The 24778-nt window shown below is 43.0% G+C and overlaps 1 protein-coding gene across 1 annotated transcript in view; it reads left to right on the top strand.

The window, feature by feature from the left end:
* Positions 1-23266, top strand: part of LOC140999923 (inactive dipeptidyl peptidase 10) — a 28654-nt gene extending 5388 nt beyond the window's left edge. The window contains exons 2-25 of the mRNA XM_073470502.1: positions 1813-1927; positions 3553-3648; positions 3831-3925; positions 5684-5755; positions 10166-10218; positions 10838-10919; positions 11408-11528; positions 11627-11781; positions 12518-12615; positions 12794-12917; positions 14300-14341; positions 14422-14526; positions 16023-16114; positions 16908-16955; positions 18152-18270; positions 18369-18416; positions 18699-18797; positions 20163-20229; positions 20369-20563; positions 20651-20705; positions 20795-20894; positions 21005-21063; positions 21523-21595; positions 22800-23266. Of these exons, the coding sequence (XP_073326603.1) occupies positions 1813-1927; positions 3553-3648; positions 3831-3925; positions 5684-5755; positions 10166-10218; positions 10838-10919; positions 11408-11528; positions 11627-11781; positions 12518-12615; positions 12794-12917; positions 14300-14341; positions 14422-14526; positions 16023-16114; positions 16908-16955; positions 18152-18270; positions 18369-18416; positions 18699-18797; positions 20163-20229; positions 20369-20563; positions 20651-20705; positions 20795-20894; positions 21005-21063; positions 21523-21595; positions 22800-23017 (2331 nt within the window). The 3' untranslated portion in view covers positions 23018-23266. The remainder of the gene's footprint in view (positions 1-1812; positions 1928-3552; positions 3649-3830; positions 3926-5683; positions 5756-10165; positions 10219-10837; positions 10920-11407; positions 11529-11626; positions 11782-12517; positions 12616-12793; positions 12918-14299; positions 14342-14421; positions 14527-16022; positions 16115-16907; positions 16956-18151; positions 18271-18368; positions 18417-18698; positions 18798-20162; positions 20230-20368; positions 20564-20650; positions 20706-20794; positions 20895-21004; positions 21064-21522; positions 21596-22799) is intronic.
* The last annotated feature ends 1512 nt before the right edge of the window (positions 23267-24778 follow it).

Raw genomic sequence — 24778 nt, 5'->3', positions numbered from 1 at the left:
TTTGAACCACTTTGCCAGCTTGAAGCCTGGCGAGAAGGAATTGCACCATCACGTGATCTTGTGAATCCAGCTGCTTCTCAAAGTAGATGAAGACTGAATTTTTTGGTTTTTGTATGAACTGCTCCTTTAAGGAGATTCACTCATAACAGTTAAGTCAAACAGAAAGTGCAGAAGCTGCAGTATTTGTCAGTATTGACTGTACACTCCCAAAGCCTTCGTAGACCACTGGAGGTTTCTTTATCTGATGGGAGGATAACGGCAGCTCACTGAGATACCGTGAGCCGAGAGGCCAGGAGAGAGAGATAGAGCAGCGTCCGAGAAACGCCGCTAGACACGGAGCGATTGGCATCAATCACCCGGCTGTGGCCTGCACCGAGAGTTCAAACAACACTTTGGCTCTGCAGGTGCAACTGGTAGCTGTTTTAATTTGAACATGCTGTGGTTCTCTGGCCAAGGAGATCTATTAATGATGAGACCTTGGCAAGAGCTCTGCTGCTGGCAACCAGTCGAGATAGCGTGCCTCCCATTCATCTCGGGTGTAAAGCAAACACGCTTCCTTACAATGAGAGATAAAAAAACTCCTGAAACCAATTCTTTAAAGTGATAAGAAGAAATGTGTATTGAAGATATTTTTTATCCCACAGCTTCTGGTTCAACTGCACTGACCTTTAATCTTTAAGTTCCTGCAGAATTCACCAACGTTTCACTTTTCTGAAATGGGGCTTTAAAGATACTTTGACTCCAGTTATGTAAGTGCATTGTCTTCAGTCTTCAGCACTTTACTGCACCATGTGTTAAGGGCTTTAACTCAGATGGTGAAGGGAGATAAAGAAACATATGTTCATGGTGAGGAAGTGCGAGGTGGGTGCGTTACGGCGAGCGTGGCCAACAGCACAGACTGAGAGACAGCTGGTGTCTCCCAGGGAGCAGGGAGGAGCAGCAATCTGTTGACCGGTGAACCATGTAGATGCCCTCCTTCCGCTGCCCGCCCGCCCTCGCCGAGGCCTGCAGGAAGGTGATATGGACGGGATAATGTGAGGGGTTAAGCGGAAAGGGGTGGCCGGCTATAAAGAAGGCTGGATTTTATAGCCAGTCTACGATTGAACTCTCACACTCACAGCGGCCTTGTGGCTCCGGCGGTGGCAGCCGCTCATTATGAGGGAGTGGAGCGCAGCATGGGAACGCCATGCAATTGTGTTTAATCGTGACCGATACTGGTGCAGGCTCATTCAATCAGTTCCCCCTGAGCGCGTACAGAGGGTACACGAGGTCTTCAGCCTAAACTTGAAGTTGTGCTGTCTGCTCGATTCATTATATAGTTAAACATTCCCATCCACTTCTCCTTATTTTTATTTCCTCGTTAACAAGCTGTTGAATAAACCCCCCCGTCCCCCGTCTACTAAAGCAGTATGTTCTTCTGTAAAAGCAGATTGTAATTTCAGGCACCACACATTTCACGGTATCTTCACCCATCCCCCCCCCCTCTGTTTTAGCAAAACCGGCTGGCTCATCAGTCATGTAACAGGTGAAATGAGGCGATGATAAAGAAAAATGATGGTGCGGCCAAAATTACTGCTGCAATTACAGTCGGATCGCACATATGCAACAATATTATGCAGTTCTCATATGGAAAATTAGTCTAATTCAGCGGGATCTCTCTGATGCAGGAGACTGTCTCAAACTCCCCAGAGGCTGACTGTACTAATATGCCTGTCGGGGAGACATTTCTGTGAGACTATGGAAATGAAGCAGCACTATTGTCCTCCTTTCTCTCAACAACTTGTTTGTGTGTGTTTGTTCTTGTGTTATTAGGACCTGGGGAGTTCAGACGGTCCTCCGCGAAACTGGAAAGGCATCGGGATCGCCATGGTGGTGATCCTGGCTGTCATGTCTCTGGTCATCCTGTCCGTCATCCTCCTCACGCCAGGTGAGAAGAGCGGTTGGACAAAGTAGAAGCCACAAAGTCAAGAGAGGAGCTGTAATGTGGGGAATTAAAGGACCGCTGTGACTTTTGGGGAAAATAGGCTCATGTGGATTCAAGGTGGAGAGTTCACTGAGAAAATCGATGCCACTCGTACGTTTGTAGGGTGTATATGAAGCTATAGCCAGTTAGCTTAGCACAAAGACTGGAAATAATGGCCAGCCTGGCTCTCCAAAGGTAACACAATCCTTCCACCAGCCCCCCTGAAGCTCATTAATTAACACATTATATCTTTGTTTTATTATCTTTGGTTTTATCTGTACAAACACCAACAATCACCATTTTGTGGAGGGTTTTAATCTCACGGAGCAGTTTCCAGGCAACCAGGAGAGAAATCCAAGAAGTTACTGCTCCCAGCCATGATCATAAACTCCTGTAAAATTGTTGTCCTTACGCTTTGGTACAGATTAAACAAATTAGTTGAGTGTAACATCTTCATTAGTGAGCTTTAGAGATGCCTGTGGGCAGGGCTCTCAATAAGCACCAGCCACGGGCCAAATGCCGGTAAAATAAGCAAGTGGCTGGAAGATTTGCTCCTCTCGCCGGCCGAGAAACGATAAGTAGCTGGTAAAATTTGAACATTCACCAGCCACTGGCCACTGGACAAAAAAGTTAACTAGCTGTTTCCCTCTGCTTCCAAACCTGATGCTAAGCTAAGGTAAGCGACTGCTGGCTGTAGCTTCATATTCAACGTACAAAACGTCTATAAGTTTATTTCACAAAAAGGCGAACAGTTGTTTTAAAAGGAGGCAAAATGTGGTCAACTATTTGACAAATGTTCTGTTATGTTTTACCAACATTTTATTGTTTATCATTATTATTTTATTGTATTTTTATTTTATAAGCATTTTAGTTTTTAATTATAATCTATTTTATGTGTAGTATTTTTATAATCTTATTTTTATTATTATTTTTATTGCTTGTTACGGTGGCCCTCAGTGTAGGAAACACAACAATCTTTCAGAAAACACAACGATTTGGAAAACAAGTCAATGTTTTAAAAATCACAATATTTCAGAAGTAACCACATTTCATAAAACAACAGTAATTCAGAAAACAATTCAGTGTTTCACAACGTTTCGTAAAACAGCATTTAATAAAACACAACCCAATAACATTTCACAAAACACAGAAACATTTTAAACATCGGAAAACGTTCTTGTGTTCTCTGAAATGTTGTTGTGTTTTGATCCTCAGGGCCAACATAGCCTGTTTTATCTTCTATTGTTTATCCATAATTATTTTGACTACTCATATTTATTTCTGTCTTATTCGATTCACTTTTTTGTTTTGTTGTCCGGGGGGGAGGGGGATTAGTCTCTAAATCCATGTTTGTTTTCCAGCATCCTACGCATTTTCAATCACTTGTAAAGCGTTTTGAATCACGCTTTGATTTGTTCTGAAGGTGCTTTATAAATAAAGTTTGTTTGATGGATACCGACAGTGACGTTTAAAAATGCAAATAATGAATCCGAGGCAGGAGCGGAAATCTATTCCAGACTTTGCTTTTCTTTAAACATGACATGACTTTATCTGATGAACTAATTAACTCTGTCTCTTTGCCTCTGAAGATGAATCTCACTTGCTGCTCCGCTCCCATCTCACTATGGAGGATCTGGAGAGTGAAGAGTTCAAAGTTCATGACCCCTGCGTGGCCTGGTTGAACGGTAATAATCGCCGTTTTCGCTCGCTAATTACTCCTGAGTGACAAAGTGCCCTCTTTAATGATCTCACCTGAGACCGAGCCGCTGGTTTGCAGACCTTGTAACCGTCTTCTCTCTCTTGTGGAGTTAAGTCGTCGCTGTAATAACACAGGACTGTTTTCTCTGAACTGTCCTAACCCTGTCAGAAAACGAAGTGGCCGTCCGCACCAGGGAAGGACACGTGCTGTCGTTCAGCCTCAACAGCAACCTCACCACGGCTCTCCTGGACAACAGCTCCCTGGTGAGTTTCTAGCATCACAGCTTATGAGGAGAGGGGACAAGATATCAGCATTGATTGGCCTCATATCCACGCGCAGACAGCTGGACAAATTGGCCATCCAAGTACAGAGTGGATGCATCCAGATTGAGAGAGAGTGAAGCTGTAGAGTCCCACTGTGCCACAACCCACAGCTGAGACAAAAAAAGATTTGGCAGTGACAGTATCAGCTCATTTCCCCCCCAATCTGGCTGCTCTGTGAGCCCTCAACATGTGCCTTCAAAGAGAATTTTCCCGAGCAAGTGTATCATCGCCGCCTCTGCTCGACACTGACAGACTTATATGGGTCATCACCGAGGAGCTCGGAGCAGGGTTGTGTTGTCAGGGTTGAAAAGAAGTCTCTCCTCTGTGTTTGTTATCTCTGATGCTGTTGATAATTCAAGAAAAAGATAGTTTCTTGTGTGAATACCAAGCAAACATGGGGATTCCCTGAATATATAATTTGCTGAGGCAGTTGTTTTTAGCTGTACATAATGTCAAACTTTGGGATTCAGCTTCAGAGTCAGTGGGAATAACTTTTTTATGTAGCACAAAATCAGGGTCAAAAAGTGATTCTCACTTACAGAAATAATGTAATTTAAAACAAGTATCACCTGGACTTGTTCAGGACCTTTCTCCTGTGTTTTATAACCCAGAACATTTTGGTTATATGTCACTAAAACGGCAACATCCACTTTGAATACCAGTACAAACGTTGTCATGTTATTGTGCTGTTTTCACCAGCATCTGCTCCAAAAAGTGACCTACTCGTGAGAAAAGCTTCATGCTTATCCACTGAGTCATATTTTTGCCATGTGTGATATTTCTTTAGTGAAATTAGGGAAACGTATCCTGATTCTGTGTTTTCTATCACCTGATAATTGTTTGTCTCTTGCTTACTGTCCTTATAATGAGAAAATATTCATGAATACGAGTGTCACAAGAGATTTGAGACAAAAAAAAAAGCATGATTTGTTGAGGCTGGTGGAAAGATAGTTTGTTTCTTAATTGACAATAACAGGACTGACCTACGACTTTTATCTCATTGTTTAGCTGTACGACAAACTTCCCAATCACGTTTCTGTAACGTCACAACTTTGCGACTTGTGGAAAAATACACACATTGGACAATTTCCTTTCAAAGATGTGTTTAACGTTGTGAAGGAGCCAAACCATGTTTTCCTAAACCTAACCAAACAGCGTCAGAAAACAGAAAATAAATAATAAGTAATTAGAAATTAAGTGATCCTGGAGCGACAACACCATGAGTCCTAAAAACTATGACATCAGCCATGACAGCTTGATTGCTCGGTTGCATTGATAGCGCTGAAACAACATTAACAATGATCGTCTAGGAGCAATGCCAACATGGTGATATCAGACAGAGTTAGCTAGTTTTTAGCTCCTTAAACTACCTGCTCAGCTCCAAATGACAGACAGAAACAGTTAGAGGCTCGCTGGTGAACGTAATGGAGCATTTAGCAGCTAAAGAGCCAGATATTAACTCAAAGACCAAAAAAATAGAGGTAAAAGAAAGTGAATATTGGCCCAAAAAGGAGATGCAGGGAGAATACGCCAGGAACTCCACATGACAAATCACACAGTTTGTCAGCAGTCGATACGAAGCAGTTATGAAGAAAAACATCCAAGTGCTGTCACCCAACCCACTTCATCCACCGGAGAGCAAATCGAAGCTGCTGCTGATGTTGTCTGTTCTGTTTTTTTTTTCTGTTTTACCTACAGGACCTGACCACGACTAAATTCAAAGTGTCTGCGGACAAGAGGTTTGTCCTCTTGGCGTACAACATTCGACCGGTGAGTTTTCCTCTAAATGTCAAGTCGACTCCAGATTTATTCCAGAGCGGCGACACATCAAGCCTCAGAAAAAACAGTCAGGGCCATAAATTATCCACAAGTTATCAAAGACAAAGCTGTTGCCTGCTCACACACCTCCACGTGTCTGAATCAGAGATCCAAAAGAAACAACAGAGCAGAGGTGTGAGGAGAGTGTGTGTGTGTTTGCTGGTTCTGCAGCTGCAGCAGTCTTTAGACTGGAATAACATATGGGGGGGTTGAATATTTAAACTGGCTGAGGGTGGAAGGTGCAGTGGGGTTTGAGGAAAGCTTTGGAAGTGAGTGATCAGTGTGAAGTGGATGGCGTGGGGGGAAGGGAAGGGAAGGGAAGGGGGCGTCAAGGAGATGAAGAGGTAAAGTTGGAGCTGCAGTAATGAAATCGCTCTGCTAGTGGAGAATTTTAATGAGAAGCTGACGAGAATCACAATCGCAGGTGGTTTCGAGATAAGCGTCGGGGCAGACACAAAACACAGATCCTTTACTTAGCTCAGTGCCTCCACACACACACTCACTCTGTAAACACCCGCACCATTAATAAATAGTTGAGACGTTCCTCAAAGGGCAGGCAAAGTTGTGTAATGTGCAAGTAAATGGGCGAGGAGGAGAAAACTGAATTAGTGGGGGGAAATGAAAGCCCTTCGGCACATTCCCCCACGTTTTTTTATTAAAATATCTGAGAGTCAGATCTCGCTGCTCTCGAGTCACAGCCGCTGCGCTCTCTCTGTGGCTTCACTTTGGAGATCTGCTGTTTGCTCTAATCACTGCGTATCATATCTTTTCTCTGTTGCAGCCTGTTGCTGTGCTACAGCAGTCGTCACAAACACAGTGCATCCTCGTTGTAACTGAATTATTGAGCGGGTTTAACATGCGTCCAATCAGTTTTCAGATATCTCGGTAGCGACCGGGGGGCTCAGATCTTCTTCTTCTTTGGGTTTGATTCACGCCACGTCCATTAGCATACTTCCTTTGATGTCAGCAGGAATTGTCTGCCACCTCATCTGTATGCTCAGCATGTGTATACTCACGCTCGAGGAAAATCAGGGACAGCGGTGTGGAGACGCCACCTGGCATCATCTGTGCGTTTTTCTAAAATGGATATGTCTGTTTGTGTGTTTGAGGATCCTTGTCTTTCTAGCTGCCCGTCTTCTCTCTCTCCCACTTCATCTTCCCTCACTCTCAATCACTTTTTTCCCCGTCTGTCTCTGGGGGGGGTTTGTGCTGACTGAAGCAGTTTGCAACCAGGCACCGAGGGCTTTGCTGTTTTGGAAGAGGAGGCAGGCACGCTGTTGAGAGTGGCAGAGAAACAGAGGAGAGAGCCACTCGCAGCAGAAAAAAAAGGGGGTGGGAAGAAAAATGGGTTATGCACCATTTGCCCTTAGATACACTGCCCAGTTGAAATCAATCAGAATGGTTATCAAAGAATGACAGAGATGCTAAAAGGAGAAAGGCTGCAGTACAGAGAAAATGGATGTGTGTAAAGTTAAAAAGGCTTCTCTGGATGTTGTATTAGCTCTGGAGGGCTTTGGGGAGGGTTCCTGCCTGCTGTGTGAAAATAAATGGGTTTTGATAAGAGGGTATAGGTAGAAGTGAGTTTGGGATTTGGCCACATAGGAACCTGAGAGAAGCTAGATTTCCTGCAGGAAATTTGGTTTGAATTAAACAGGTTTGTTTGCAGGAGGGGAGGGGAGGAAAAGGAGAAGACCTACATATTTATTTTTTTAAAAGAGGGATGAAGTTTGGAGTAGATGGTGGAGGCTTCTGGGATTGATGAGCAGAGGCAAAAACGGACCAAGACAGTGTCGTGTAGGGGGACAAACAAAAAATGCCAAGGGGGGAGTCGAGTCTGCACTCTGCAGCAAACGCTGATGGGTGCTGTTACCAAAGACAGCGCATTGTGTGGCGCTGCTCTGAAACGCTTGTGAGGCAGAAAACGAGGTTGAGACGGAAGGATGCTTGTCAGTGCGCTCGTGTTGAAGGTGCTGTGATCTCGTCGCGTCTCCTTTGTCACGTTATCCCACAGCATCTTCTCACGAGTGTTCAATCTGTGCGTGTTGTTCCCACCACCCACCCCCCTTTCGTTTTGGAGACACAGATTGAGGAGGAGGGGGTGGGTAGCAGCGGAGGAGAAGAGCGATCTGGAGGATTTATGATATGTTTCTGGCAGCCACATTAGGATTCACCGCGCCTCTCCGAGACAGACGCTCTCGCTCTCTCTGTCTGTTTATCACGCGGACGCACAATAACGCACAGCCTCCGCCACCAGCTCCATAATGTAAAATCATGAGCAGATTCTGCGGGTTCCTTAACAAATCATAAACAGCTGATTGAACACGCCGGCTCTTGGCGATGCTGCCCCCCTTTGGTCTCGAAAGAGTGATGCTCCCCTCCGACTCGCTGTGTGGCGAGGATCCGTCATCTCCGGCCGCCTCTCCCCCCCCTCCTCTCTTCCTGTCTTTGTTTCTTTCTCTCTATCTGCCTCCCACACTTTGTCCTTTTCCCGTTTGACCGATTCAATCCTTTCCTCTTCCTGTTCTCTCGCAGCTATTTTCTCTTGTAACGCAGCTCTTTTTTTTTTCCTGTGCACACTGTTGTGCCCCCTTCATGCTCAGACCCTCACACCACAATTAGATTTCAATTTCATTTAGATAGCCTCAGAGTTTATTTCCCCTCCTTTATCCCTGCAGGGTTACCTCCTGCATCACTCCATCCATGAATCTCCTGACAACAGACAAACAACACAGAGAGAGAAATCCAATTTCACTGCTAAGTGTGCTGCATAGAGGATGTGACATTTAATTTCTTCAGGGAGGGGATTTCCAGGAGGCTCTGGCTTCCAGGGGGCCAGCGGGGGCAAATAGCCTGCATCCATCCCATTTTTTGCTTGAGCAGAAAAAGAGGCGGTACCGATCAATATATTACCTAGAATTCATCAGGTAATGCTGTGATCGATGACGCACACATGCACATGCGCACAGTCATCGATTCAGATCCTTTAGTCTTCTTCAGCGTGTTAATTTAATTAATCATCAAGCTGCTGACGGGAGTGTCAGGGTTGCGACAGAGTTGCCAGCCACAGTAGATCTCAGTGGGAAGGATATTAGCCGTAATGATGCTATTTAAGAAGAATGCCTGTCTTTGTTTCTGCACTTTTATGTCGTCTCCTTCACTCAAGTCTCAAGGGTGCACGGGATTCAAATTCCCGTTATTCAGATGTGATCACAATAATGATGTAATATCGATGAAACGGCTGCAAGTGGATTAATGGATCATACAAACTAAGCGTGTTATAAAACTGTGAAGATTACGAAGAAACAATAATGTTGACGTTGTGTCAAGGAAGTCTGTATTGTGTTGCAGAGACTGACATTAGCATGCCAACCAGCTCAGCTTTTAGTGTTGAAAATAAAGGAAATAAACTCAAAAAAATGTCAAGAAAGTCAATATTTTGCATTTGTTTTGCCGTATTAAACAGAAAAATACAACCGCACACCTTCTAAATTCAAGCTTTGCTCATATAAACAACTAAGAAAGGCTTAATTGCTTCGTTAATTCAAACCTGACACAAACAAAATAAAGCTGGCCAAAATAATCTTGGTTTGTCTTTCCACGAGCATCTCTGGTTCGGTCGTAATAAATCCTCACTTCACTGAATAAATGTGAAAATACTCTGGCTCGACACACCGTTTTTTTTCCCCCTACTGTCCCAGCCTGCTGTATCTTCTCATCCCCAGGGTCATAGTCCTGGTCAGAGCTGCTGTAAATCACCTCCATATTATAGGGTTGCAAGATTCAAGTCTTTATTGTCATTGTGCAAAACAACAAAACAGCGATGCATCTCCCTGAGTTGTGTAGTGCAGAACATAAGATCAAAGTAGTAATGAGAAAATGGGATAAAATAAGATAAAATGGGCATCAAAAGGATTTTCAACACTTAAATTTTCCACCATCTGAGGCTCAGTGTTCAGTCCCAGTTAGCAAAGAGCGGCAGCTGTCGGTTTTTCTGGTGATATGCTGAACACAAGCGCATATTTTACACCTTTAATTGCATTAAAAATATGATTAATAGAATAATTTAGGGGTTGATTCAACATTTTCCTCTCTAATCTTGAAGCATAACGGTGTCGCTGCCTTTTTATTAAAGCAGTAAGCAACGCGGTGCGGTGCTTTGCAGTGATTTCAGAGGAGGATGCAAACACAGCCTCTCGTTGCTTATTGCTTTACTGTAAGGTTTTTCCTCTGCAGCGTCCTTCACAGCCTTTCTTTCATTTGCATTTAACTTTCTCTATACATGTGTGTGAGGACTAGAAATATGTGTGTGTTGTCATCTAAGTGCGGCACACCTGTGTGCATGATATCCTCTACCTCTTTCAGGTGTTCTCTCAGTCCTTCACAGCCTCCTATGCTATCTACACTGTGGCTAATGGGTAGGTGGAATCATGTATGCTAATGCATGGGCTGCACTGGGCATGAGCGTTACCGATGCAAGCAGACCGGCGGATTGAAAAAAAAAAAAAAAAAAACCTCCCCCAGAGTGTGTCTCATTGAATCAGAACCTCATGTTTCTGTCAGACATGCATTCATTTCGTCAGTGTCCTTTTCCAGGTTTCACATCCAGACGTAAGGTTTGCACTTTCTGTACTTCAGATTTCACTGCCTGAGATTCATATCCAGCATTATATCAGTGGGAAAAAAAGTAGCTGTGGATGTTCTCTGGAGCTTGGTTCTGAAAAAAAGGGGTTTCAGGAGGACCTGCAGCATTGATCATTGCCTGAGTATGCCTTGGAGGAACATGTTTGCCTGTCCTGAGGAAGATAATAAGCGCAGCTAGAAATAAAGAAAAAGAAATGTTGCACTCTTGCATGAACCAACCCCCGTTCTCTGTTTTGTTTTTTCCTTCTCTGCATCTTGCTCTTTTGTCCTCACAGTACAGTATCTCTCTCAAAGTTCAGGGCCAGGGCATGGATGGACCTCAGAGGGCTTAGAAAAACAGGACACTCGTCCCCATCGGATGGGCTTATGTCTGAGTTTTTGTGTGTGTTCCAGGGATCTGCAGGAGCTTAACCCTCCGGAGAAAGAGAAGGCAGTGCTACAATACGCTTCCTGGGGACCGCAGGGGAACCAGCTGGTACGCCTGGCACTTCCTCATTTACCCAATCGATGCGTTGTCTTTGTCATCTGCCCGTCAATATAATGAGAAGATTATAGACAATCTATATAATGTGTTCTGTGTGTGAACAGAGCCTCCATTGGCACCATTTTCATAATGATATAAGTGTTTTCATGTCTTTGTCAGTATGAAATGAAGCTTAGAGGTTATTGCAGTCACCGTGTTGCTATAATGGGGTTGTTTTACACTCGTAATATAATTCATCTACCTTCCGTTTAATGTAATTGGCTGATGCTGCGATGTCGGTGCTCATCTGCAGCATATTAACTGGAGAGTAAAGATGTATTGGCTCTCACTTGTGTGTGTGTGTGTGTGTGTGCTGGACGATGATTCATTCACTCTTGGACGGCGTCCGACACTAGATTCAGGCGAGCCAGCGATGACGCCTGCAAACACACTGTCTTTGATAATGGATTGGCACTGTCTGTCTCCGCTGCTCACTCCAGGCCTATGTGTTCGACGGAGATATCTACTACAAGCCGAGCGTGACCGGCAAACCTCTGCGCCTCACGACCACCGAACAGGAGCAGAACGTGGTGAACGGGCTCTCTGACTGGATTTATGAAGGTAGGGTCTGTAAAATGAAGCTTACAACAATAATCGTGAGTAACAGGTGAGCGCTTTGAGTTTGAAAGTAACAACTAACACGGCCTTTTTAAAAACAGAGGAAGTGCTCTTGACATATGTTGCCCACTGGTGGTCCATGGACGGGGCCCGGCTGGCGTACCTGACCATCAACAACTCTGCCACACCTGTGATGGAAATACCGCACTTCTTAGGTGGTCTCTACCCGTCCAATGTTGTCTTCCCCTACCCCAAGGTAAAAATGGAAAAATCTACAGCCACACTAGTGACTCTGTGAGGCAGTTTTGGTTTTTTGTCATAAACTAAATCAGTGGTTCCCGAAGTGGGGGACAAGAAAATACGAGAAGGCATATCTCACCCTCGGCTTCACCGGTCCAACAGCTGGTAATAGTCACTTTACTAATGTTACACATGAAAAATTTAAGATGCATGAGGCAGCGTCACTTTTTAGTGCTTCCACTATAAAGGTGACTTTTGACTTGATGATGGCGCAAGATGAAAAACTAATGGATCACCAAAGTTATTACAGGTAATGAGGGGAACATGAATGATTGTGATGGCAATCCATTCAGCCGTTGAGACGTTTCACTCAAATTTACAATTTAGCCTCATGGTTGCACTTAGACGACATCTCAAGGCATCACCGACATCACTAGGATTTATCCTCTGGACGCCATGGAAGTCTGTACGAGGTCTTCTGCTCAGATATTTAACTTGATGCGTGAAAATTTCAACCTGCCAGTGGAGCAATCAGTGAAGTCAGGCGAGCAATCAAAATGGCTAGGATTAACTCTCTGGACACCGTGAATATCTGCACCAGATTTCATGGCAGTTCATTGGTCTGGAACAAACTGGTGGATCGACAGATCGGCTTTGAGCGCGAGCGTAACTAAAAATATTTGCCAAAATTTACACTCTAAATGTTTCATGAGTGTATTTGATCATCTGTTTTCCTTTCTTGTGCCTCACAGGCAGGCTCAAGCATCCCATCAGTCAGTCTGTTTGTGGTGAATCTATATGGTCCAGCTCACACTCTGGAGATGATGCCTCCCGACTCCCTCAGGGCCAGGTACTACATCTTTGTGAATGTTAAAAAACAGAATAAACCAAGAAGACTTTAGACACCACCTGTCAGAAATGATTGCACATCCAAGTTTCTTCTCTCCCCTTCACTGCTCCTCTCTCTCTCATGCACCACTTTCCAATCTTTTTTTCCCCGTGTATCATTTTCTGCATCGCCTCTTCAGAGACAGCTACATCTCCATGGTGACTTGGATTAGCAGCACCCGCCTCGCGGTTCGTTGGCTGAATCGTGCCCAGAACCAATCGGTGCTGTGTGTGTGCGAGGCCACCACGGGGGCATGCTCCGAGGTGAGCGGTCATCAGTCGTTCCACATTAGTAATCCGAACGGACCCCACTGCTACACACGGCTTTAATAGAATTTTTTTTGCTTCTTCTACTGTGTGTTGGGAGTCAGGATTGATTTCCTTAAGCTCTCGAATGTCCACCGGCTGGATTAATATTTAAGGTCATTTGCTGCATGAGAAGAATTTTCAGCGGTGTACCGCAGTATTTTATTGCTTGTTTTCCTTTTTTCCTGTAAAATCCTCATAGATTCCAGGTGGCCATTAACCAATGATTCATTATTGATTTAATAATCAATATGCGTAATAAGGTTCATATATTCAATGCTGCTGTAGGTGTCCAATACGTAAAGCCTCAGCCAGAGGTGGCAAAAGTACACAGATTGTTTACTCAAGTAGAAGTACAGATACTTCAGTACTGATTCTGCTTCTTTTCTCAAGTAAAAGTAATAAAGTACAGGCTCTGAGAAGTACTCAAAGTGTCAAAGTCTCCCTCTGAAGGACATTTCTACCAGCCATTTCTGTGCAAAGCTAATTGAAGCTCACGTCTAATTAATATAATTCAAAGACTATTAAACTTAAAGGTAGAATCAGTAGGATTTTGTCCCAGCTGCACCACAAAGATAGTTGATTGTTGAGTCTCATTCCCAGGACGTCAAATAGCCACATTTTGGGTTGGTAAAGCGTCCCGAGCCCGTTCCAGTCTCCCTCTCTGTCTGTTTCTGTCTTCTTACGTCTTTTCGTGATGTGCACTGATTGCTTGAAATCAGTCTTGTGATGTCGGGAAGGCGGCGTGTAACGAGGCAAAATAATGATAATCGATAAATTCCTCTCAGATGCATTCAAACTAAAGTAACGTGCCTCTTTTGAAAATGTAAGGAGGAGGAAGTTCAGGTATTTGTGTTCAGACGTAGGGAGGAAAAGTCAACAGTTGTCAGCAAAATGAATCTACTGAAGCACGGTAACAAATTGTTATATCTTTGTTGCTTCCACCTCTGACCTTCTCTTGATGCTCTGACGGACCGTTCGACAGGGTTAAAAAAGTTTACTTCAACACAAGAAAAGGTGCTGCAGAATAATTGTTCATTTCAAAAGTTGTCAGATTTACTGAAGCCAGAAACGTTTGACAGCTGAGGTAAAAAAATAAATAAATAAATAAAAACTGTCTGACTCCACTCTCACATTACTTAAGGTTAAAAAAACACTGTAAATATGAACTGTGGATATATCAACCTGTATATTCCTTCCACTTCCTTCTTCATCTATGTAGATTACTGTTTAACTTGCGAACTTAAATCATTGAATTACTCAAGCAAACATCAAATAACCAGCATTTAGGCCCCTACAGCTTCTTAACTCAGCTCTGTTGTGTGATTTTAAATCAACAGAAACACAAAATGGCCATGGACATCATGCAAAACCAGCGTCAGGTAAGCACTGCTCACGTTTTCATAAAGTTCGTGTGCATCACCACCGTCCGTCCTCTGACTCAGGACTTTTTCTTCGACAGGACGTGCCGTTGTTCTCAGCAGACGGCTCTGTGTTTTATACAGTCCTGCCAGCCAAACAAGGCGCTCGGGGAGAGTTTCACCACATCGCCGGTCTTTCAGCTCAGGTCAGTTAACTTTCGCTCCCTCGTGTCATCCTCGAATAATCTCTGACAAAGTTGGTCGTTAACATTTCAGCAGAGGGTTCACATAAAACAGTGTGATTACAGAGGACGGACACAAAGGTCGTGTTTGCTCACAGTGTCCTCCTCTTCTATTATTACTGAGGCCATTTGTTTGCATTTGTTTTCTCCCTAATTACTTAAGCACCACTTTAATCTAATAAGTCATGTTGCTCATTAATCCTTTAACGCTGGTTTGCCCTTTACATTATTGAGGGAATTCATTTCAGTTCGTTTCAATTTGGAAAGTTATTCATCCTCAGCGGAGTAATTAAAAAAATGTTTGATGTCATTTTCTTTTTGAAAACATTTTCTCTACAGGGGAGAATGACATCATGTTTCTTTTTTCTTTACTGAAGGATTAAGTGAATCTGGCATTTAAAAGGGAGTGTGTTTTAAGGTTTATTGTCAACAGCTGCACCTAACGATTATTTTCATTTCCAATTATTCTGTTGATTACTTTTCCTGATTCATCTTTTGGTCCATGAATTATAAAAACAATTATGTTCGTGACGTCTTCAAATTGCTTTTTATGTCAAACCAAAGCATCCACAACCCAAAGATTCTTCATTTATTATGATAAATGTCAAAGAACAGCAACAAATCCTCACATTTAAAGGGTGACTTTAAGTCGTATAAAGCCTTTTGTGGCTCCAGATGAAGCTGCATCTGATAAATTACCTCCAGTGATGTCACTCAGTGGCTAAGTTGCATTGTGGGTAATGTAGGTTTTGAAAAAGAAGAGGAATGCATGGAATAAGAAAGGTGATATCTCTGGTTCTGCTGTATTGATTCTGATCATTTGTTTTTAAACCGTCCACAGTGAGTCCAACAGTGGACTGCTTTTCAAAACCTACATTACCCACAATGCAACTTAGACCCTGAGTGACATCCCTGAAGGTAATTTATCAGAAGTACTTTCCAAGACCTGTAAACACACTGGTGGAATTGGTGGAATTACCCTTTAAATGTAAGGATTTGCTGTTTTTCTTTGTCATTTATGATAAATCTTTGAGTTTTGGACTGTTGGTCTGCCAAAAGAAGCGATCGAATGACGACATTTTGGGTTCTGGGAAAATGAAATGAGCATTTTTCACATTTGACGACCTGTAAACAGACTTTAATGTGGCAAATTGTTGAAGTTACCCTTTAAGAAGCTGAAACAAGCAAATGTTTTAATCGAATAATCGTTGCAGCTCTAATATCGTCTCAATATCGGTCCATGAAATGACCTTTCCTCTCCCGTGCCTCTCTATCTTCAGTCCTAATGTTAAAAATAAAAAATGAAATGACACTTTCTGAACTCTCTCTTCTCTCTAGCTGTCAGTGCCTTGAACCTCCATCCTGACACACACTCGCTGTATCGCTGCACCTATTTTTACTCTGTGCATCCGCCTGCTTCGACATTCCTCTTCATCTCTGTTTCTTCTGTGCAATCGCAGCCTGCCATCCCCTCCGTCCCTCCTCGCTTCTTGACATCAGGGAGCTGGGACGTCACCTTGCTGTGCGCCCTCGACGAGAAGGCTGGAAAAATGTATGTATGAGAGCCACGTTGTGTGGGAACGGGGTGAATCACCCTTCAGCGCCTTTAGCAGCCTGCAGCTCCTTGGTATTAATGTACAAGTGACGGGGGGGGAGAGCAGAATAGTGGCCATCATTAAAATGATCATGTCTCGCTGTAAGGTGAGATTAAATTGCAGACCCGTCGGATACTAGGAGGCAAATTAATTCGCCGGGTCAGACTGTAGGTGAGTCGTACACGTAAGAAAAATAACTAAAGGGGCCATTTTAACATGTATCATCGATCGCGGTTAATTCGCCAATAGGAAAAGGCTTTGATCCCGACTGTGCTCGTGGCAATGAAGAGGCCGAAGGACTACTTACACTTCAGCAGAGCAGATCATTGCTTAAATCTGTCTTTATCCTGCTGGGGGCAGAAACCCCCTCATGAACTGATTGACTGAGGTGTGTGAGCATCACAGGGAATCAAGGACAGTCAATCTTAGATCTCGTTCGCAGGCCCAAAGCCCGCGGGACGGTTCTGCTTTTTAGCCTCCAAACAAGTCGCTCTCTCTCACAAAAGTCATTAGTCAACATACTTTGATGTGCATCCTCTCCTCTGATGTTTTTAAATCACCATCGCTAAAGCTGATTTACAAATTAAATGCGATACCCTATTTTTATAAACATCGGGGGGTTATGTAAATAAGTGTGGATTGATTCTGTCCATGAATAATTGATATCCTGAATAATTATGATGAAGTGAAGATACCCCAAAGGTGATCTGCCGAGTTGAATAACTTGCGGTTGATTTGTCTCCTCGTCAGCTACTTCCTGAGCACAGAAGAATCCAGGCAGAGCAGACACCTTTACAGGTAAGCACGATTCATACAGCCTTGAACAGATGCTACTGCTTCAAATGCTACTAAACAGACAGAATATTATCATTAATCCGAGAAATACAATGCCCTGTGGAGCAGTTTTCAACAGTCCAACTTTAAAGGCCCCATAATGTGTAAAGTGAGATATGCATGTCTTTTTTTTTTATTATAAAGTAAGTCTAGGTGATATAAAAATAATGAGAAAGTACCAAAACACTCAGTCCACGGTGAAATGCATGCATCCCGGCAGGCAAGTTTATTTGTATAGCTCAATTCAGACACAAGGCAACTCAAAGTGCTTTAAAATTACACTAAAAGACATTAAAAACAAGTAGGAAGACGTCAAGAAACAATAAAAGGCAGTGGCAAACAAAAAGGTCTGATGGAAATGTCGTTAGTTAGTGTTTGGTCATAAAATACAGGACAAATAAAACTGTTGATGGCGCGAGACAAAACGTCAAGGTAACACAAAAGTTACTACAGTAATGCTACATTATTTCAATTATTATTATTTATTACCTACACATGTGAGATTTTGGGCTCAAGCCCTTCTTCAGACGTAAATGTGCAGGGATTCATCATCTTGAAACCATGAATGTCTTCACAAAATGCCACTGAAATCCATCTGATAGACACTGAAACAGTTTGGACCAACAAACCGACATTCAGAAGAGAAACTGCCCGCTAATGTTTGGATATGTGAATGTTTATTCTGGACGCTCGAGGCCAAGAGGTGATTTGACACATTTATAACAGAAAAAAAAAAAACACACTTAGTGGACGAGGGCCCTCTGTGCTGCTGAGTCACTCAGACTTATGGTCCCATCTTCCAAGGTTTCGTATCTTTTTAATAGCTTACATAGCTTTGGGCTTAGACAGTAGTATGGAGAAGGAGGGACAATGGCGTCTTTAAATGTGTTCTGTGATTAATATTGTATGAAATTGGTAAGCAGCTGCGTGCAGAGGGACATTAGAGGCTCGCAGTCTGTGTAACAACCATTATGTCGTATCTTATTGAACTCCATCTGTTTCTTAGAAGTCAGCTGTCTGAATAGTTTGTCTCAAGACACCGACGCTTACCCTGAATATCCTAGAAATCCACTGACCTCTTGGAGCCGATCAAACCGCTTCAGACCGTCGTGTTGTTCTTAAGTGTGGTCAATAACCCTTTATTCTCTTCTTCCCCCAAGTGTGGACCTGGATGGAGTGTTTCAGCGCCAGTGCATCTCCTGTAACCTCATAGATGGATGTCGCTTCTTCAAAGCCGTATTCAGCCCCAATCAAACCCATTTCACCCTCTACTGCTTAGGCAAGAAGACGCCGCATTCACACACTTGAGAGAGAATATGAAAAAGCTTCACGCCGCTCAGACAGTTTAATAATGTTGTCTTTTGAAAACCTCACCAGGCCCGGGGATCCCTAAAGTGACAGCTCACAGTACAAAGGACCCCTCCAGTGAGTGTTACATCTGCTTGTCTGGCTAATAGCATAATCACACAAACACACACACACACACATAGACACACATACAGAGGCTGTCTGCAGTTCCCCATGTCAGCCTGCAGGCGGCGATATATTCAAGCCCACCAGAGTATGGATTCAGTACTCTCGCTTGTGAACACTGCTCTCTGTTGGTGGCTCGCAGTTACAGCTGCTTCCTCAGTGATGATGAGGATTTAATCTGCATCTGATGAGCTACAGTGATGATCAGTCACACTCTTGTTTTATTTCCTGTAGGATATGTCGTCTTGGAGGATAACAGCCCTCTATCTAGAGCTCTGGAGGACAAGAGGCTCCCTGAGACCCTGTTCAGGACGCTCCCAGCAGAGAACCACGGTACAGCTTTACAGGATGGTTTGACATTAAGCATTTTGAGCACACAAACACACTCACAAGTTGTTTTTTTCTCAAGCAGTCTGACTATAGTAATCAGTGGCTTAGTATCTCACCCTTGGAGACACAAATAAGGTTAAGTACCAACCAAAGCAGTAATTTCTTCTATTTGGTGATTAGCTAATTGGTGTGACTCATGCGTGCCCTCAAGGACCAGCGGCAAGTCTTCTTTCAGAGCGTGGCCCTGCATGTTGGTTCATGTGTACGGTTCTGACTGAAGAAGGTCAGAGGGTCGATATTTGACGTCCTCAGGATGTGACTCAGCAACAAACTATCTTTCTGCAGAATTGCTGACATGCACAACTATGCACGTACACCCGGCCCTGCTGTCAAAACAAAGAAGCAAAGCAAAGCAATTGAAGTGCAAAGTGTAATTGTTATTTTTGTGGGCTTTTCTTTCCAGTTTATGGTTACAGACTCTGTCTCCCTCCTCCCTAAACTTGTGTAGAAAAACACAAAACACACAGAAAACACAATTAAAGATAGATTTGATTGACGGGATGTTTGTTTTTCAAATTTCTACAGATATTGAAATGATTTCATTATCATGAATTTGTTTAACCGTGATAATCATGCGGTGAAAATGTAATATTGTGACAGAACATTACAAAAATTAACAAAACATTATCAACAGAATGTGAAGAAATAACATAGTTTGTACATGATGACGTCTGCTGTGTTGCAGAGATACAGTATCTACTGAAGTTAGCATGCTAACCAGCTAAGCTCCTGTGCTAGCGGTGTAAACACCAACACTAAACTCATATATTTAATCTTTTTTTTAAGAGTTAGTAGTAGTTATTAGAGTTTGGTCAAAGCTTATTGAACCACACGTCATATTAATATAATTCAAGAATCAGTAAGATTTGTCTCAGCTGTTCCTGAACGCACCACAGAGATAGTTGATAGTTGAGTCTAATTCCCAGGACGTCAAATAGCCACATTTTGGGTTGGTAAAGTGTCTCGAGCACGTTGTTTCGACTCGCTATGTCTGCCGTGCGTGACATGCACTGATTGTGATGTCGGAAAAGTGACATAAAAATAATAATAATTTCCCTCAAATACATGAAAACTAAAGTAACGAGCCTGTTTTGAAAGTGTAAGTACGATTACTACCCATCTCTGCACAAGACTCAATTAAAGCAGAGAGAGGGACACAAACTAGAAAATAGATCGAGCAGGTCTTGAGCTACTTTTTAAAGGTTTCCACAGACGTGTGTGTGCTTCACATGTATTTCAGGCTGAGGCTCTAAATGCAGGAGCAGTCCTAGCGGTCGACCTTGTCTAACCTCTGTTTGCATTCCTCAGATCTACACCTGAAGCTATCGCTCCCTCAGGGTTACGAGGCCAACCTGCACCCTCTCCTCATCATTGTGTAAGGGTCACTGAACAAGCACGCTAAACCACAGCTAAGGGCTATTTGAAGGCACCGAGTTGTGCAACTTATAGAAGCCTTTTTTGTCTTACTTCCATGCCTAACAACTGTCAGTGATCCGGTTTGTCTTGTTGCTCAGCGATGGCGTCCCAGGCAGTCAGTCGGTGACAGAGGAATTTGCCCTCGACTGGCCTCAGGTCCTTTCCGGCACACACAACGTGGCCTTGGCCTGGGTGGACGGCAGGAGCGGGGTCGGCCGCGGGCAGAAGACAACCGCTGTGGATTCACGCAAGCTCGGCTCGCTGAGAGTCAAAGATTATCTTGGAGTTGTGCAGTCAGTACAGTTATGCAACAAACATAAAGCTATATAACGGGCATGTGACAATTATTAAACTGACGTGATTTTATTACATTTCCACAGGTTGTTGATGCAACTGCCCTACATTGACGATCGTCGGATGGTCCTCTATGGCAAGGTTACAGCGTTGTTTAAATCTGGACACTCAGCCTTCAAATTTGTCACATGCTTTTCTTGTTTTAACACTTTTTCTCTTTCTCCCGCCAGGCGTTCGGCGGTTATTTAGCCCTCAAGATGTTAGCTGCAACAGATAAGCTCTTTCAATGCACGGCCGCCGTGGCCCCGGTAACTGACTTCAGGCTTTACAGTGAGTCGAGAGCACGTCTTTAATTATTCACACATTGAGGCCTCGGGAAAAGTGATGAAGTTGAGACCCATTCGGTGAGATAGTTAAAAAGTTATTCCACTTTATTTCAGGCGCCGCATTCTCAGAGAGGTATCTCGGCCTTCCAGCAAAGGAGGAGCACGCCTACTCGGTGAGGCTCTTAATGCTCTGAAGTATTCAGGTGGAAATGGTTTTTAAATCCCTGTGATGGTTGTAATGGTCAGTTCTTATTGAAACTGTTTCAGAGAGGTGCTGATTCAACTTTATGGTCATTGTGACAGTTATAGTTCGAGGGGCAGTTGCTTCGTCTGGTGAGAGATGTTTCTAATATTTTGAAAACCCCATTTTTATATAAACGGGGGAGACTGAATAACAGAAACGTCTCTCTTTATAATGCAATACAATTCAGCTGCACCTCAGTCTACAGCCTCCAAGATGACCATAAAGTTAAATCAACACCTCTCTCAAACAGTGCCAACAAAAACTGAACAATTAAACTTTTATGATGGTGGAATTTATTGCAGGGCTGTTGTGTGAGATTGCTTTAGTTTCAGCGAGGTGAGGTGCCACATGATGAAGCAAATGTAATGTGATGGTATATCTTTTTCAGACCGCCTCTTTGCTGGAGGAGGTAAACAAGCTGAAAGATGAGAACTTCCTTATTCTACATGGGACTGCAGATGGTGAGATTTTGTTCAAATTTTTTGCTGAGTCCACGCGTACACGGGTATATTTGCAAACAAAAACAATCTCTGTCCAGGAGAGCGTTTTAGCGCCGTGCCAGAAATAAACTCCATCTTTATCAACACACCTGAAAATGCATTTCACATGAGCATTCACATACAGATTGTTTACTCAGTGGTTGGTACTTACAAGGTTGCTTTTACTTTGATTGTAGAAGAAAAGACAAAATGATGAGGGAAAGAAACAAGACTGCACAAGCATTGTATTAGCAATATCTGCTTGTGTCTTTCTAAATATAGACAATATAACATTAATTCCATCAATGTACAGCTCAAATACTCCACACATAGTCCACATTTGCCAATGAGGCTACATAAACACCCAATTAGGAAGCAAATATGTGTGTCTGCATCAGCCAGTCCAGATGTAAATACTGAAAACTGGAGGGCCTGAATATTTTAACTCTCCAAAAAGTCTATTTTCAGAGACATAAAATGGTTTAAAGATATAATATGTAGGAATTCTGTATTGAAATGTCATAAAACTTCATTAGGTTGCCGTTAAAACATTACCTTGTCGCATCAGATAGATTTTTTTCTACAGTACTGGTTGTTTAATGGTGCGTCCACCACCACCAGAAAAACAAGTCTGACAGCACGATCATCCGCGTTTATTTGCCTTTCTCACACAGTGTTTATCTGCCACAAACAGCCACATTACTTTACTACATTAGCTGTGAGCTAACGTGAGGCACAAGAGGAGAGTGTGTTTATATTCAGGTCAACTCTCACTATGTGGCGCTCAGCAGAGACTCAGACTCTCACACTCTCTGTCTTCTTCCCTCCTCTCCTCTCAGTAATGTCTCCAAGAAATAAAGTACATTTCCCCTCCAGCTCCAGTCAGCAGTCAACATTACAGTAAGGTGACATAAACGCAGATAACGGGGGTCACCTCTGCGGATGCCTGCGTCAGTCAGGTCGATAAACAGGAGTGAAGATAAATCTATTTTTTAATCCAAATAGGTAAAAACTCATCTTTGAGCTCTCCTCAGTAAACAGCTCTGGATCAGAGCAGAATCTGATCCCCACAAAACACTCTGCGAATGTCTTATATTTTGTTTTGATGGAGCCCCCTAGTGCCAGAAATTACATTCTTGTGTTTATATTTCTTCACCTCTAATTTCATTGTGTGTTTGCCCCAAAGCGAGGGTCCACTTCCAGCACAGCGCTGAGCTCCTGAGCCGACTGGTGAAGGTGGAAGCCAACTACTCCCTGCAGCTGTACCCAGACGAGGGCCACGTCCTGAGAGATCCGCGCAGCATCCAGCACTTCCAGCGGACAGTGGCGAACTACCTCCAGACCTGCTTGAAGAACAGCATCCTCATAGATCCCATAGAGGACGACGAGGAAGAAGACGACTGAGCCCAGAGGGACTATCTAAAGACTGTATGCCATCTTATGCATTACCTTGGGTTGGATTATATGGCACAAGAGCACAGGAGTGGGGACCAAGCACATCAGATCACCTCCTATGACTTCTGGAAACATTGATGTATGGTATACCTTGTTGCACACGATTATTTCTGCTGTTATACTGTATGTTTGAGGCCCCCGTTTGTTTACAAAATTCACCTGAGATGATGCGGTCCAGAAGGCTACTGATGTGCCAAAAAGTTTACAGAGATTTTAAAACATGCATGTCGTAATGGCTGCATGATGGTGATTAGTTTACATTGCATCTTCTGTGTTTTGCAGGTCCAAGTCTCACCCATCAGGGTTAAAAGTGCAAAATCTGCCAACAGCTGGGAACACACTGGAAGACTTAAAAAACCTTTATGACCTATGAAAACGAATACATTTAACGACCGCGTAAAATACCTGCGGTTGGTTTTCAATACAGCGTTCTGATTAAAGCAGCTCGGACCGCTACAGATTAATGCAGATTCTAGTAGTACAAATTCAAACACTAGGGATTGGATCGTAAACTCTCAGATAACTTGGATACACTGGCCCCGCTGGCCTGGAAAGACTCCCCACAATCTTCAAGATGTCATTATAAGATCTGAGTTATTTTAGGTCTGTTGTACAGTGTGTTCCCGGCTTACAGTAAAGTATAACGAAGCATATGGATCATCCTAAATGTGCCAACTACATTTTGTGGACTTTATCCACTGGTTTTGTCAGCATTTCTTGCATTATGTGATTAAGAATGAGAATGCAACTGAGGCTATTTACACAGCAAGCTCTGATTCAAGATGACTGCAGGAACGTCCATGTAGGCCTGTGTATGAACTGTATCTGGAAGTGCAGTATGTCTCTGTTTTGATACATCCTGGCATTTTAATCATATCTTGTGTATTGCAGAATTAAATTATGTCTTTGGACAAACCGTTGAGCCATTATAGTATCTCACAAGGGTAGTGGACAGTAGGCTTGACCATCAAACGATCAGTCAAGCCATACTGGTAAACTGCATGCAGTTGGTTTAAAAATGAATGCCCTTGACTCTAAACGACCGGCTACTCCTTTTTTCCAACAATCCTTGACAATAAAGTTTGAACTTCTTGTTTTACAGCAAAAAAAAACTTCTTTGGTTCCTTCACTGAACATCTCTGGTCTAACAGAGTCATTTTAAGGGATAACTATTGTTATGAACAAGTTACCTATCAAATACGTGGATGAATATTGACTTTGATCTCTGCATGAAGCATGATTGTGACATTCACATAAATGATTATCTGCTATTACTGCTCCTACAAAGATCACGGTCACTGATAATAGGGTTTCTAAAGCAGGTCTGAAAGGGATCCATTTATAGCACCTGCCAACATTGACTGACTGTAACATATGCTCATACTGAGTGCCAAAACCAGCACAATACAGATATAAATAATATAAAGGTGCAGGCTAGGATTACAGGCAAAATAACCGATTTGATGCCACATTTTAAAATAGTGGAGACTTTTAAAGGTGCGCTATGTAGTTTAGGGGAAAGAAATTTTAATCAGAAGAGAAAGATCTTCATTAACTGATTGTTTTATGCCTAAACAAACTAAATAAACAAACTCTCTGACCTTAAATGATCTTAAAGGACGACACAATTTCACTTTGTTTATATATGGCGGACCCTGCCACCTTTTTAGCTTCAATCAGACATTTTTTCTCTGAGAACAGCTTGTTTAT

Source organism: Pagrus major, chromosome 7 (genome assembly GCF_040436345.1).
Source record: "Pagrus major chromosome 7, Pma_NU_1.0".
Lineage (NCBI taxonomy): Eukaryota > Metazoa > Chordata > Actinopteri > Spariformes > Sparidae > Pagrus > Pagrus major.
The sequence above is the reverse complement of the archived record's forward strand: the minus strand, read 5'-3'. Positions and strand labels throughout refer to the sequence as shown.